Raw genomic sequence first — 13,351 nt, 5'->3', positions numbered from 1 at the left:
GTGGTATGCTGAAACATACATGTGTAGGTTATTGATTTAGTCAATCACGTGATCGCTTTCATCTCCTGAGGCCAGTTGCGTTTTCTTTCCTCCTGGGAGAAGCCGCGGAAGCCCGCAAGAAACCTCACCCTTTAATTTATTGAGGTACGTTTCTGGTCGAACGCCGAACGCACTCGCGTCGACTCGGTGGGTCCCCTTACCGGTATAACGTCGTTGTTTATCATCTCAGCTCGCGTTATCTCCCCCACGGCGCTTCGTTGCGACGTTTCGCTGCATCGAGCCACTCGTTCGGTCATCGAAGAGTCGAACGAGACGCTCAGCGATCGATTTCGCTCGTAGAAAGCCGTTGTTCGACGAGACCACGCCTATTCGCCTCTTCCGGGTTTGCGGGCGCCTAAGGAGATGGAAATGAGCGCCGCAGACCGAAGCCAACGCCATTACGACGTCCACAAAGCGTCGTGGCGCGCGAAAACGACGTCGACGTCGAACGGGGTCCCCAACGGGGAAGCGAAACGAAGGAAAACGACAACACATCGCTCCAGCAAAGTATCAGACAGGTACGAAGAAGAAAAATGGAAGCCCTACGATGTTTTTATAAGGTAACGTATGATTTCTCGTAGTTCGAGTCGCGTGGAACCGAAACTAAAGCCAGTCTCTTATCACACTTTGGTAAGATTGTAACAAGGAGGTCTCACATATTGAGAGAGGGGGGAAAGAAGTCCCTTACGCATCACGAAGTCTCACCGCAAGGAAAACCACTTACCTACCTAATTAGATTATATATTTATATACTGTGGTTATTTATATTTGTATTTTTTTAAACTTACTTCTCCTAATAATTATTTATTTTTCTAGTATCAATTCGCTGATGGGATTGACGTCATATTTATTCTTCTCGAAAGCGTTTCCGCTATTATTCACGGTCTCGGCTGGCCGCTCGTCTGCATCAATCTCGGACAGCTCATTGACACGTTTATCAATCATTTCCAAGGCAACAACGTCACCATACCCGACGCGACGTTCGATCTCATCCAAGGTCCCAACGCGTTGGATAGTAGTCGGTCACGTGTCATGTTTTGTAATGGATCAATGCGTAAATCTGATTGTCTTCCCTTTGAATCGGAGATGGCGAAGAGGGCGATTTATTTCGCTATTATTGGAGCGATTACGCTTGTCTTTGCCTTCTTTCAAATTTCTCTTTGGGTGATGGCTTCGCAGAGGCAAATTATTCGAATGAAAAAGGCTGTTTTTAAAGCCATTTTGGCGCAGGAAGTTGGCTGGTTTGATTTGCATAATCATGCGGAAAGAACGAGTCAATTGGTCGAGTAAGCCATCAAAAATAAATAATTCTTACTAATGATTATTCTATTAGTGGTATTGAAAAAGTTCATGAGGGGATTGGTGATAAGGTGGGCGTGTTCATTCAAGGGCTTGCCTCCTTTGTTGCCGGTCTCGGAATAGCGTTTTGGAAAAGCTGGGAAATGACTCTCGTAGTCCTATCTCTTGTTCCTTTACTCATCATAAGTCTGGCATTCATATCCAAGGTGAAAAGAGAAACACTCATCATTTTAATCCGTATTTATTTATGTATTTTCTTAGATGGTGGCGAGGTTTTCGACTCAAGTTCAAACGGCCTACGGAAGAGCCAGAGTCATAACTGAAGAAGTTCTGGCCGCAATTCGAACAGTGACTGCATTTGGAGGCCAAAACAAAGCAGCTACAAAGCATGTATCCTTAATTAATTAATAAAAATAATTAATTATTTATTTTAGATATGAAGCTTGTTTGGATGATGCACGTCGTTTGGGAAGGAAGAAGGGCGTGTCATCGGGCGTGGCAGTTGGCTGTGTATATTTTGTATTATTCAGCATGTTTGCATTGGCATTTTGGTTTGTAATAGATCTAGACTTCATGCATGCATACATACACAAACCACTCTTTATATAGGTATGGGTCGAAGCTCATTGAGAGAGAAGAAATGACGCCAGGAAATGTTCTCACGGTGAGAAATAAATATGTAGCATTTATCTACATACGTTTTTGTGTTCTACAGACTTTCTATGCTCTCTTGATTGGAACGTTTATGCTGGGTTATGCTGCTCCGAATTTTTTCAAGTAAAGAATCACATAGAATTTAATTAATTAATAGACTTATATATTTTCTTTAGGTTTGCTACTGCTACTGGAGCAGCAGCCGGTCTTTTTGCCATACTGAATCACGTACGCGTTCTCATGACCACGTTCTCATCAATAAATCGCTTTGCACAGAAACCGAAAATTGATTCTTCTCATGAAACGGGAATGCGGCTACGAAGCGTTCAAGGTCTCATTGAATTTATAGACGTCGACTTTTCCTATCCTTCGAGACCAGGCATCAAGGTAAATAATAATCAATAATGTTTAACATATATTTAATTCGTTGTTACAGATACTAAACAGCATCACGTTCAGTGTAAATAGTGGAGAAACGATAGCGCTCGTGGGCGCAAGTGGATGCGGCAAAAGCACGCTGATACAACTCCTACAAAGATTCTATGATCCAACGGCAGGAAGAGTATATAAAGAATATTCTTTACTCTCTAATATTATGATCACGTTTTCTTCTCTAGGTCAAATTGGATGGCCACGACATCCGAAAATTAAATATCCAATGGCTACGACGTCAGATAGGCGTGGTCAGTCAGGAGCCCATCCTCTTTGACGTCACGATCGAAGAGAATATTATGTATGGGAAAGAGGACGCGACAAAGACGGAAGTGGTGCGAGCGGCGGCGAAACTCGCAAATGCGCACTCATTCATAACGAAACTGCCCAAAGCAAGAGAGAGAGAAAAAGCACGTGGTTCTTCTTATTAATCTTTTTTCCTTATAGGGTTATCATACTCTCGTGGGCGAAAGGGGGACCCAGTTGTCTGGTGGCGAGAAACAACGCATCGCAATAGCAAGAGCAGTAATCCGCGATCCAAAAATTCTCCTATTAGACGAAGCAACATCAGCTCTCGATTCCCACGACGAACATATAGTCCAAGAAGCATTAGACAAAGTCACAAAGAAATAATCAATAATTAAATAAATAATATACATATTTAGGCGAGAGCTGGACGAACGACAATCATTGTCGCTCATCGATTGACTACAGTACAAAACGCCGATCTCATCATCGCAATCGAACATGGTCGCGTCGCAGAACACGGCACGCATGCGCAGCTAATAAACTTGGGAGGCGTCTATCAACAATTAGTCAATGCCCAAGTAAAAGAATATAAATATTTATTATCGTATTATATTATTTATTTTTCTTAAAGAGTCTTCTTGGTGACGTCAAAGATGATGACGTGGTGTTGACGATTTGATGGGGCCCCCGCCCAAGTGGTTGGGTCTTCGAAAGAATCCTCTCATCGCCGTACGATCGAAAGTCCAAGGACGCAATTCGTCGTCGCTTCGTTCCGTTCGTTCGATGCGCGCGCTTCGGCGCACGGCGTCCCAAGTGAGCTGTCTCTCCCTCAAGGGAATCGCGTGGGGGCGGAGTCACTCCGTAACCGATTTCGCTAATGATGGAATTACGGATACGATCGTTGATATGAATGAGGATGAGGATAGTTTGTGTGAAGAGCGTCTCGAAGGTGACGATTCGGATGCGGCTGTGGAGAAGATGGAAGAGGCGTCCTTCATGAGAATCATGCGAATGAATTCGCCGGAAATGAAAATCATTTTATTGGGTACCTTCATGGCGATTGTGAGTGGGGGAACGTGGCCCGTATTCGCTGTTCTACTAGGAGAAGTCTTAAAGGTAAAATCAAAAATATTGATTTATTGATTTATGTATCCGTTTTCTTTAGACGTATGAAGGGGGATGAGTTGTTGGATGAAGCTGTCGTCTATTCCGTTGCTTTTGTTGCCGTTGGCGCTCTCTCCGGCGTTTCGCACATGTTGCAGGTATTATTAGATCACGTGTCATTAATTTCTATTAATCAATGTTTTCTTAGACCGGTTTCTTTGCCGCTTCCGGCGAGAAGTTGACGATGCGATTGCGAGCCTTATCATTTCGAGCCATATTGAGACAGGTGACTACATAACATAAGGGGGGAGGAAAAGAAAAAAAAGCCAAGTTAAACCTTATTAGGAAATTGGCTGGTTTGATCATCCAAAAGAATTCAACAGGCGCTCTAACAACACGTCTCTCATCCGACGCGTCTCTAGTCCAAGGAGTAAATAACAAAAAAATTAATATTTTTATATAATCGATTTTATTTAATTAAGGCGTCTGGTATTCAAATTGGTGTGGGTGTGGATATGAGTACGAACATGACGGCCGGTCTCATCGTCGCCTTCGTGTTCGGCTGGAAACTCGCTCTCGTCATTCTCGCCTGCATGCCCATCATCACAATCGCGGGAACGCTTCAGATGAAAGCCTATACGGGTCACGCGAAGAAACATCGTAAATACGCCGAAGAATTAGGTAAAATCGCGACCGGTGCAACGGACAATATTCGCACCGTGGCGGCGCTCACCAAAGAGCAAACATTCTACGAAATGTACAGCAAACAACTCAAAGTACCACACACGTAATTAAACAATAAACACCACATTTATTAAGGATCTATATAGTCTTTGTATTTAGCGCTGCTATGAAGAACAGTTTCGTCTACGGCATCACGTTCGCCCTCACGCAAGCGACGCTCTTTTGGACGTACGCCGTCGCCTTTCGCTTCGGCGGCTATCTCGTCGCCAACGGCAAACTCCACTACTTCGACGTTTTCACGTAAGTATTTCAAATAATTAATTATTCAATTAAATAACCTAATTAATTTAATTGTCTAATTGAATTAACTAATTGAATTAATAGTGTTTTTAATGCGATCGTTTTCTGCGCTCTGACGGCCGGAAATGCCAATACGTTCGCTCCCGATTACGCGAGGGCGAAGGCGGCGGCGACGCACATCTTTCACATTCTCGATCGTACGCCGGCGATAGACGCGAGCGAAGGCGGACGCGCGCCGCCGACGATACACGGGCAAGTCGAATTTCGCGACGTCGTTTTTTCGTATCCGACGCGTCCGCAGCGGCGCGTTCTGCGAGGCTTTCGCCTGCTCGTGCGACCCGGGCAAACTGTCGCCGTAGTCGGCGCAAGCGGATGCGGCAAGAGCACGCTCGTGTCGCTACTCGAACGATTCTACGACGTCGCAGACGGACAAGTGGTAAATAAAAGAAAAACATGTATTTTTTAAAAATTAAATAAATAATTTATTGAGGTTCTTGATGGTCGTGACGTCAAGGATTACGATTTAGCGTGGCTTTGATCGAACATTGGTATAGTGAATCAAGAGCCGACGCTCTTCAATTGTTCAATCGCTGAAAACATCGCCTATGGAATCAATGATGATGACGACTCGCCTCCCGTCGCCGAGATCATGGACGACATCGTTGAAGCGGCCGTCGCAGCGAACATACATCGATTTATAACGTCGTTACCAAGAGTAAGAAGGAGAAGGTAATATAGGGTCTTTGTCTCTATGGAGAGTCTCTGTCCCCTAGGGATATGGGACTGTTGTTGGGGAACATGGGGTCCAGTTATCCGGTGGGCAAAAGCAGCGCGTTGCCATAGCGCGAGCCTTGCTACGCGATCCTCAAATATTGCTTCTCGACGAAGCAACATCCGCATTGGACGCGGAAAACGAAAAGGCATAAAAAAAATCTAATTAAAATAATAAAATATAATCGAGGTCCCCCCACCCAGGTCGTTCAAGATGCACTCGATATGGCGCGCGAGGGTCGCACTTGCATCGTCATTGCGCATCGTCTCTCGACGATACGCGACGCCGATTCAATTGCCGTCATACGAAGAGGTCGACCACGAGACGGAGGAGGCGTCGTATTTGCATCGAATCGCTCGTCGGCACGCCGTCGCTGATTGGCTGTCGATAACGGGAATGAAACGGGTCGAGTCATCAGGCGAAAAGGTTAGGATTTTTTTCCGCGCTTGGAACGTCTTTGAGGGTTTTTTTTCCCCTATAGGACTATTTGGACAGATTGGGCTCTTTGCTTTCGACTGAGCAAATTGGGCCGGCGTGTCAACTAGCTCAACGTCACGCCGATCACAGTCTTGCTCTGATCATCGCTCAGATGGGCGGTAGCGAGGTGTCCAAAGCATTGTGCTTGCAACAGTTGAGCGAATGGGAGCAACTGAAAGTAAGGGAACTCGTTGAAGACGAAGTAGAGCTCCTTGAGATGTGTCTTTTAGGCGGATGCTCTGATGAATGTCGAGTACTTGAAAAAATACGCTATTTCAGCCGGACAGACGTCGTGGGATAAGTCGAGTCTACGTCATTCTATACAGACGTGCGAAGGCATGCATTGGCAAAGATGTCTGTCTCTTCATCTAAAGTACCGGTAAAGTGACACGGTCTTACGAACGATTTCACTAATGCAACAATTTTAGTGTTGAATGCTCGGCTTCTGATTCAATTTCTCGCCGATTGCGCCTCTATTGCGAAGCTTTCAAGGTTTGCACATCGCTATTTCTAGCACAAAAGAGAAAGGGTAATTAATAAAGGGAAAGTCTGGCGCTGTTGCTGCGCCGCCTCATCCGCCCTACGTAAAGAACGGCAGACTTTTGAACTTTCTTGACTCTCAAGGCTTGATGGGCACAGTCAGAGACTTATCTTTTCATTTGCTGAAACTCCACGCCAATCGCACGCACCGTTTGGAGAGAAGTCTATCTCCGGCTAACTATACGTCTCATTTCTTGGATTACGGATTTCCTATTTTGATTGGAAGTCTTTTCTTTTTAGCTGGTTTATTAGCTTGCTTCTGAGAGCTGTTTGCTACGAGCATTTGCCTGCTTATAACTACGTTGCACTTCACACCGACTTCGCTTCGCAGTTCGAGTCTCTTGGCCTGTGGAAGTGGGCTATTTTCGTTCTTCTTCATCTGGACGAGTCTGCGGATAGGCAGCTGGCTGTTCAGCAGATTTTAACGAGACAGTGCGGCTTGGACGACGATAGCGAAGACGAAAAGTTTCTAGTTAAAAAACTGCTCGTACCAGCTGAATGGATCTTCGAAGCAAAAGCATTTATCTTTTTTCCCTTACGGTTAGTTACATGTATCCAGTGAACTGTGCCAGAAATTGGTCGAAAGAAATGCGAAGGATCAAGTATAGAAGGAACTCTCGTGATGTCCTACATCCCTTGATCGTCAAATTTTTTCCAGGTGCCCAAAGACGTTCTAGATTCCGTACAAGAACTATCAGCGCATCAAAGGCGTGACGGGCGAAGTGATCGACATTGCGAACGCCGTTCAGTCGATGTCAAAAGCGTGCGCTCACTGCCACATCGAACGCGTTCAAGTGGCGACGAGAGCGGGGGCGAAATACGCCCTGCAGCTGCTCGACGTGCTCAAACTGAAGGGTCCGCATTATGCGAGCGACGCGAGCAGCGACAGCAGCGAGTCGTCTTCGTTGGATCTCGAGGGCTGCATTCGGAGTGTTATTCGCGCAGCGAAAACCGTAAGCCAGCGAACGAAACACTACACTTCTTATGCGAGCGAAGTGGAGGCGAAACGCCGCCTCCTTGGAGGAGCGACCAATCCGCGAAGACCGAGCGGAGAAAAAGGCGTTTTTCTTTTGCGAGAATCAAGTACGTAATGCACACAGAATCTGCTGCATGCACCGACCCCAGACTATAATTTAGCATCTCTCATAGTTTTCTTTTTTTCTATAACGGGTAGAAACAGGACGCTGCCATCTTGATTCGTTAGCCGTTCTAACGTTAGACTATTCTCACTCCTCCGTTACCCCGTTTAGATTATTTTAGAGCAGGCAAGCTGTCGTTTGCGATAGCGCACGCTGATTTGCCGTGATAGAACGGACGTAGCGCCTCCACCGTACCTATCTGAAATTTCTAAAAAAGCGAAATCTGTGTCGGATAAATAATTTTGAGGTTATCCATGTACGTCATACGCGCGCGCTAATGAGTGACAGAAATGTACATAGCAACGTAGGCTGCACCCACATAAACCTTCGCCGTAGCTTAACTGCGTTGAAGTAGGCTTTTGTACTTTAGTATGGTGAAGTGCATAACACAACGGACATTCTAAAGCCTACTTTGTTTTTCGGGGGCCCTTTTGAAGTTTTCGCGTCTCAGCTCGTTGCAAACAAAATTTGTCGTTTGATTCAGAGAAGCTAACATTAGAAACTTGCATTCGAATTGATAGTCTTCTGAAATGGCGATCGGTTTAGCGCCTAAAGCTACTCTTTTTCCTGAACGAGCTACTAAAGCTTTTCGAATTAATATTTTCACGCCAGTATGTTGAGCATGTCATTGTACTACGTTGTGCTTACAGTCGCTGCGTTAGAGAAAGCTTTAGGCGTTTCTCCAGTCTCTACACCGTAAAGCTCAAAAGCTTCACGAAACGTTTCAAATCGCGTCTAGCCACCGCGACACCTTAGAGTAATGATAATCTAAGCTATTAGAAGTAGCTAAGGCAGCTAGGCCAGAACAAATAAGGCTTCGCTTAGGTGCTAGGACCTGTTTTATTTTGAGTGGCGCGCTTCAGAGGTCATGCACGTGATCAAGTGACGTCACATGCATAACCTCTATAGGCGTGTACCCATTTCGATTGAAAAAAGGCAAACTTATTAAGAGCGAGTAAACATCTTAGGGTACTGAGGTAGGTATAGAGTGTTCGAGGATTGCACACAGGCAGCTCACACAGGCCAACTCACATCTGGCCAGAGACCAGTAACGCGCTCTAATTCGGATCCGTTCGAATCAGGTATGAGTCCTTCCCTGGGCAGTTCAGGCGTTCTAAATTTTCCTCAATCCTTTAAAGAGTCAAGTAGTGTACACATAGAGAATCAAGTAGAGGCCATGAGGTAGATGAAGTACTTGTAGTAGATGAAGTAGATGAAGTACTTGTAGTACTTGGAGTAAGTACTTGTAGTACTTGGAGTACTTGGAGTACTTGTAGTACTTGGAGTACTTGTAGTACTTGTAGTACTTGGAGTACTTGGAATACTTGGAGTACTTGGAGTACTTGTAGTACTTGTAGTACTTGTAGTACTTGGAGTACTTGGAGTACTTGGAATACTTGGAGTACTTGGAGTACTTGTAGTACTTGTAGTACTTGTAGTACTTGTAGTACTTGTAGTACTTGTATTACTTGTAGTACTTGGAGTACTTGGAGTACTTGTAGTACTTGGAGTACTTGTATTACTTGTAGTACTTGGAGTACTTGGAGTACTTGGAGTACTTGTAGTACTTGTAGTACTTGTAGTACTTGTAGTACTTGTAGTACTTGGAGTACTTGGAGTACTTGGAGTACTTGTAGTACTTGGAGTACTTGTAGTACTTGTAGTACTTGTAGTACTTGTAGTACTTGTAGTACTTGTAGTACTTAGAGTACTTAGAGTACTTGTAGTACTTGGAGTAAGTACTTGTAGTACTTTTAGTACTTGGAGTACTTGTAGTACTTGTAGTACTTGTATTACTTGTATTACTTGTAGTACTTGGAGTACTTGGAGTACTTGGAGTACTTGTAGTACTTGTAGTACTTGGAGTACTTGGAGTACTTGGAGTACTTGTAGTACTTGTAGTACTTGGAGTACTTGGAGTACTTGGAGTACTTGGAGTACTTGGAGTACTTGGAGTGCTTGGAGTACTTGGAGTACTTGGAGTACTTGTAGTACTTGTAGTACTTGTAGTACTTGTAGTACTTGAAGTACTTGGAGTACTTGGAGTACTTGGAGTACTTGGAGTAAGTACTTGGAGTACTTTTAGTACTTGGAGTACTTGGAGTACTTGGAGTACTTGTATTACTTGTATTACTTGTAGTACTTGGAGTACTTGGAGTACTTGGAGTACTTAGAGTAATGATAATCTAAGCTATTAGAAGTAGCTAAGGCAGCTAGGCCAGAACAAATAAGGCTTCGCTTAGGTGCTAGGACCTGTTTTATTTTGAGTGGCGCGCTTCAGAGGTCATGCACGTGATCAAGTGACGTCACATGCATAACCTCTATAACCCATTTCGATTGAAAAAAGGCAAACTTATTTAGAGCGAGTAAACATCTTAGAATAAAAGTGTTCGGGGAGATTGCACACAGGCAGCTCACACAGGCCAACTCACATCAGGCCAGAGACCAGTAACGCGCTCTAATTCAGATCCGTTGTTCGAGGAGATGAGCAGGAGCGACAAAGTAGCCGCTGCGAAGAGAAAGGTAGAATGTCTCCGATTCTCTCCTTACGTCCGGCGTCTCATAGTCGCATCTTGTAGCTCAAAAAGTTTCAACAAAGATCCAAAACCCTCTCGCCAGCGAAAGTGGCCGATCGAAGCGAGACACCGTCTGGCGTAAGTCCAAGAAACAGCATTTCCGATGCGTTTGTCGAGTTTCGTTTGCCGTCAGAACGACCAGAGCCGCCTTTCGGCGGATCTCCAACGAGGGGCGACGTCACCGAGGTGCGAGACGCAGTCTCACTAGTCTCAGACTCCTTATTTCTTCCTCTTTCCTCTCGAATAGAGCGTCTTCGACGGATTTATTCCGGCAGATCGTAATAAGACTCGCACGAAAGTTTCTCTGTGACGTAGAGGTCCATTGTTGTGTGTAGAGTTCGGAAGCAAGTGGAATACGAGCAGAAGTAGGGCGGACAACTGAAAAGGGATCGTCTTTACACGATTCGGACACCGCTCGCCGAAGCTCTGAATTGGTACACGACGTTATTATATTATGTCATCATCTCATGCTTCTTGTGCTTCTTGCCATAGAATGACAGCAAGCGCTTTGCTGGAGCGTTGAAGGTGCAGACGACTCTCGTCGAGGATCTTAATCAACAGCTACAGAAGCAGGTTGGATAGGAGGCAAAGAAGGGCAGTGCAGCATGCGATTTTTCTTTTTTGACAGGCCGAGGAATTGAATGCTCAGTATCAGGAGAATGCTAGACTGAGAAGTGATTTTCGTCGTCTTCAGTCTGACGATGGCGGAGTAGAAAAATTGAGAACGGAACTATTGGCAGTCACCGAGCAACTTAAAGTTGGTTATTTATACGTACCATGTGCTAGCTATTCTTTTTCCCGTTCTTAAAACTACTCTGTAGGGTCACGAGCAAACTATTGATATTCTAGTCGAAGAGAAATCGGAGCTTCACACGAAGCTGACGCGACAAAACGTTATCATACAGGAAAAGACTAGTAAGGAAAATTCTCTCTTTAGCCTTCTATTTTCAGTGAGATTTCGTTTTGTGCGATCGTTTAGGCGAGTGCCAGGAGTTGATGAGAAGACTGCAAGCCGGCAGCGAGAGAATCCGTCAACTGGAAATGGCTCTAGAAGAAGCGCACACCGATTTGCAACAGCACAAGCAGGTTTCTAAGTGTCTTTGTCATTTCTATTGCGATGTGTCAATGTTTTCGGTACAGAATCGAGCGTCGGATGAGAAAAATAGTCTTCAAGCGTCCGTTCAAGCGCTGAGGTAATGGGGCATCTCGGCGGGGGAGAATTAGCGTTTTATTTTTATTTTAATTAATTGAGTAATGAAAACGAGGAATTGAAACATCAAGTGTCGGAATTGACGAATAAACTTGTAGCTCAGGTAGATTGGTCTATTCTAGTTGCAGGGTGGGGGAGTAGGGATTCGATTGCAGAGCAAGACGAGTGCCAGTTTGGATGGCCAGTTGAAGGAGGCTCGGTCGAAGCTTTCTCTCGCCGAAACCCTTGTTCAACAACTGTCGGGCGGAAGCGACGACGCAAAAGAAAGAGAAGAGGCCTATAAAGCGATGAAGACTCAAAACGAACAACTCGTAGCTCAACTCAACGAGGTCTTCTACACACTGGGGGTGGCGTTTTTTTCACATTTATTTTTTGAATGGCTCACAGACGATTCGGTCGCTGCAGAGTCTATCAGCGGAGCACGAAGAGACGAAGAGGAAGTTCCAGGAAGTGTTCAATCAGTACGAGGGTCGAGCTCAAGCGTTGGCAAATCAGGTTAGTATTCTCTTGCGGCGCAATTCCTTGTCGTATAATGCTCTATCTCGCAGGTCTCCACTCTGACGAATGAAAAAGGGCTTTTAGTTGGACGCCTTCAGCAGCAGACGGCTGCTGTGAAAGAACTAGAGCTGAAACTGGGTATGCTTTGGGTTTAGTGATTCGCCCCGTGAGTTGGACTTCGATTAGATGAAACGGTGCGACATCAAAGTGCTCAGTTGGATCACACGCACACTATTCAACAGCTGACGACGGAAAATGAGAATCTTTCGGCACATCTTGCGGCCATGGTACGTGGAAACGATTTTATTAGGTTTTGAATAGAGCTACATACAGCGTATTTTTTTTGTTTTCTAGACTGACGAGAATCGGACACTGCAAACGTATTGGTGACGTCGTTCTTGAGCCTATGCAGCATTTTTCTTGTTTTTTCTAGCTCGAAAGAAGAAATGTCTGCAAAATTGGAAGAGTACGAGGTGACGGTGACGCGGCTCGGTGAAGAGGCCGTCGATCGAGCCAAACTTCTCAGCGATATGCAGAACGACAAGGCGACGATCAGTCGGTAAGCAGCCGCGTTAGACAAAACAAGAACGTGCGTTGAATTTGATGCGTTAGTGCTTTACTGCAAAATAAAGAATTGAAAAGTCAACTGGAAGAGCTTCAGCAAGCCTTTGTTAAACTGGTACCGTACGCGGTTATTCCTTACTGCTTACAGATTGCACGTTTTCTTTTGTTAGACCAACGACAATATGCAGCTCTTCGAAAGTCGCCCATGAGACGGTCCCCGATTCAAGGTCACGAACCCGTGTTTTCAAATCCACGTCTAACGTTCGTTCCATACGTGAAACCTTCTCTCGTAGACTAACTATAGTTCTTTGACTACTCTATGCGCCTGTCCTGGCACAGACTCTAATTCTTTGACTCTATGAGTCAATTTACGTAAATGCAATAGCACATCTTATTGGTGTGAAGCTAGATCGTTGTGTGGAACCTAAAGAACGAATTTGATTTCCACACAATTTGAATGGGCCTATTCACCTTTTGTTCACACCCATATGAACAGAATTCCATACATTCCTTCTTAGGGCAGACATGGTTATGTTGATCTTCTCGAGGCAGTTTATCTCCGCATTCTTCGCATGTGATGAAGGAGCACTGACTCACGTGGTCCTTAATTAAAATGAAATTGTCAAAGTGGTGCTTTAATTAATAAGATTACGTCATAACTCCCTAGTTGGCCCCGCCATTGGCATTTATTCATTAGGCAACGAACCCTCGACTGTTTTGTCTCTCTCTTAGCAAAATTGTCAGGAAAACACTGCACACAAGAACATTATGTTGGTCTGAAAATCACAGTTGTAAGACTTACCTCTTCTCTTTT

General features: G+C 44.8%; 1 protein-coding gene and 1 pseudogene across 1 annotated transcript; both read left to right on the top strand.

Moving 5' to 3' along the window:
* The first annotated feature begins 48 nt into the window (after positions 1-48).
* On the top strand, positions 49-6,154 carry LOC136188548 (ATP-dependent translocase ABCB1-like; annotated as a pseudogene).
* Positions 6,155-10,157: 4,003 nt separating this feature from the next.
* On the top strand, positions 10,158-12,977 carry LOC136188569 (golgin subfamily A member 2-like). The gene is made up of 19 exons (XM_065976302.1): positions 10,158-10,212; positions 10,269-10,343; positions 10,399-10,451; positions 10,513-10,543; positions 10,601-10,699; positions 10,758-10,838; positions 10,894-11,022; positions 11,087-11,180; positions 11,245-11,351; positions 11,406-11,458; positions 11,518-11,578; positions 11,631-11,804; positions 11,863-11,970; positions 12,024-12,111; positions 12,160-12,260; positions 12,328-12,353; positions 12,407-12,532; positions 12,586-12,652; positions 12,708-12,977. The coding sequence occupies exons 1-19, from the start codon at positions 10,174-10,176 to the stop codon at positions 12,744-12,746; spliced, it is 1,551 nt and encodes a 516-aa protein (XP_065832374.1). The 5' UTR covers positions 10,158-10,173; the 3' UTR covers positions 12,747-12,977.
* Positions 12,978-13,351: the final 374 nt, after the last annotated feature.

Source organism: Oscarella lobularis, chromosome 6 (assembly GCF_947507565.1).
Source record: "Oscarella lobularis chromosome 6, ooOscLobu1.1, whole genome shotgun sequence".
NCBI lineage: Eukaryota > Metazoa > Porifera > Homoscleromorpha > Homosclerophorida > Oscarellidae > Oscarella > Oscarella lobularis.
This window is presented reverse-complemented; position numbering and strand designations above follow the sequence as displayed.

Bases quoted from the DNA above. Each gene is read 5' to 3' on its own strand.
- LOC136188569 (XM_065976302.1), top strand. From the start codon at position 10,174: ATGAGCAGGAGCGACAAAGTAGCCGCTGCGAAGAGAAAG. The intron at 11,579-11,630 runs GTAGATTGGTCT...ATTCGATTGCAG, and splicing joins CGAATAAACTTGTAGCTCAG to AGCAAGACGAGTGCCAGTTT. The intron at 12,261-12,327 runs GTACGTGGAAAC...TTTGTTTTCTAG, and splicing joins CGGCACATCTTGCGGCCATG to ACTGACGAGAATCGGACACT.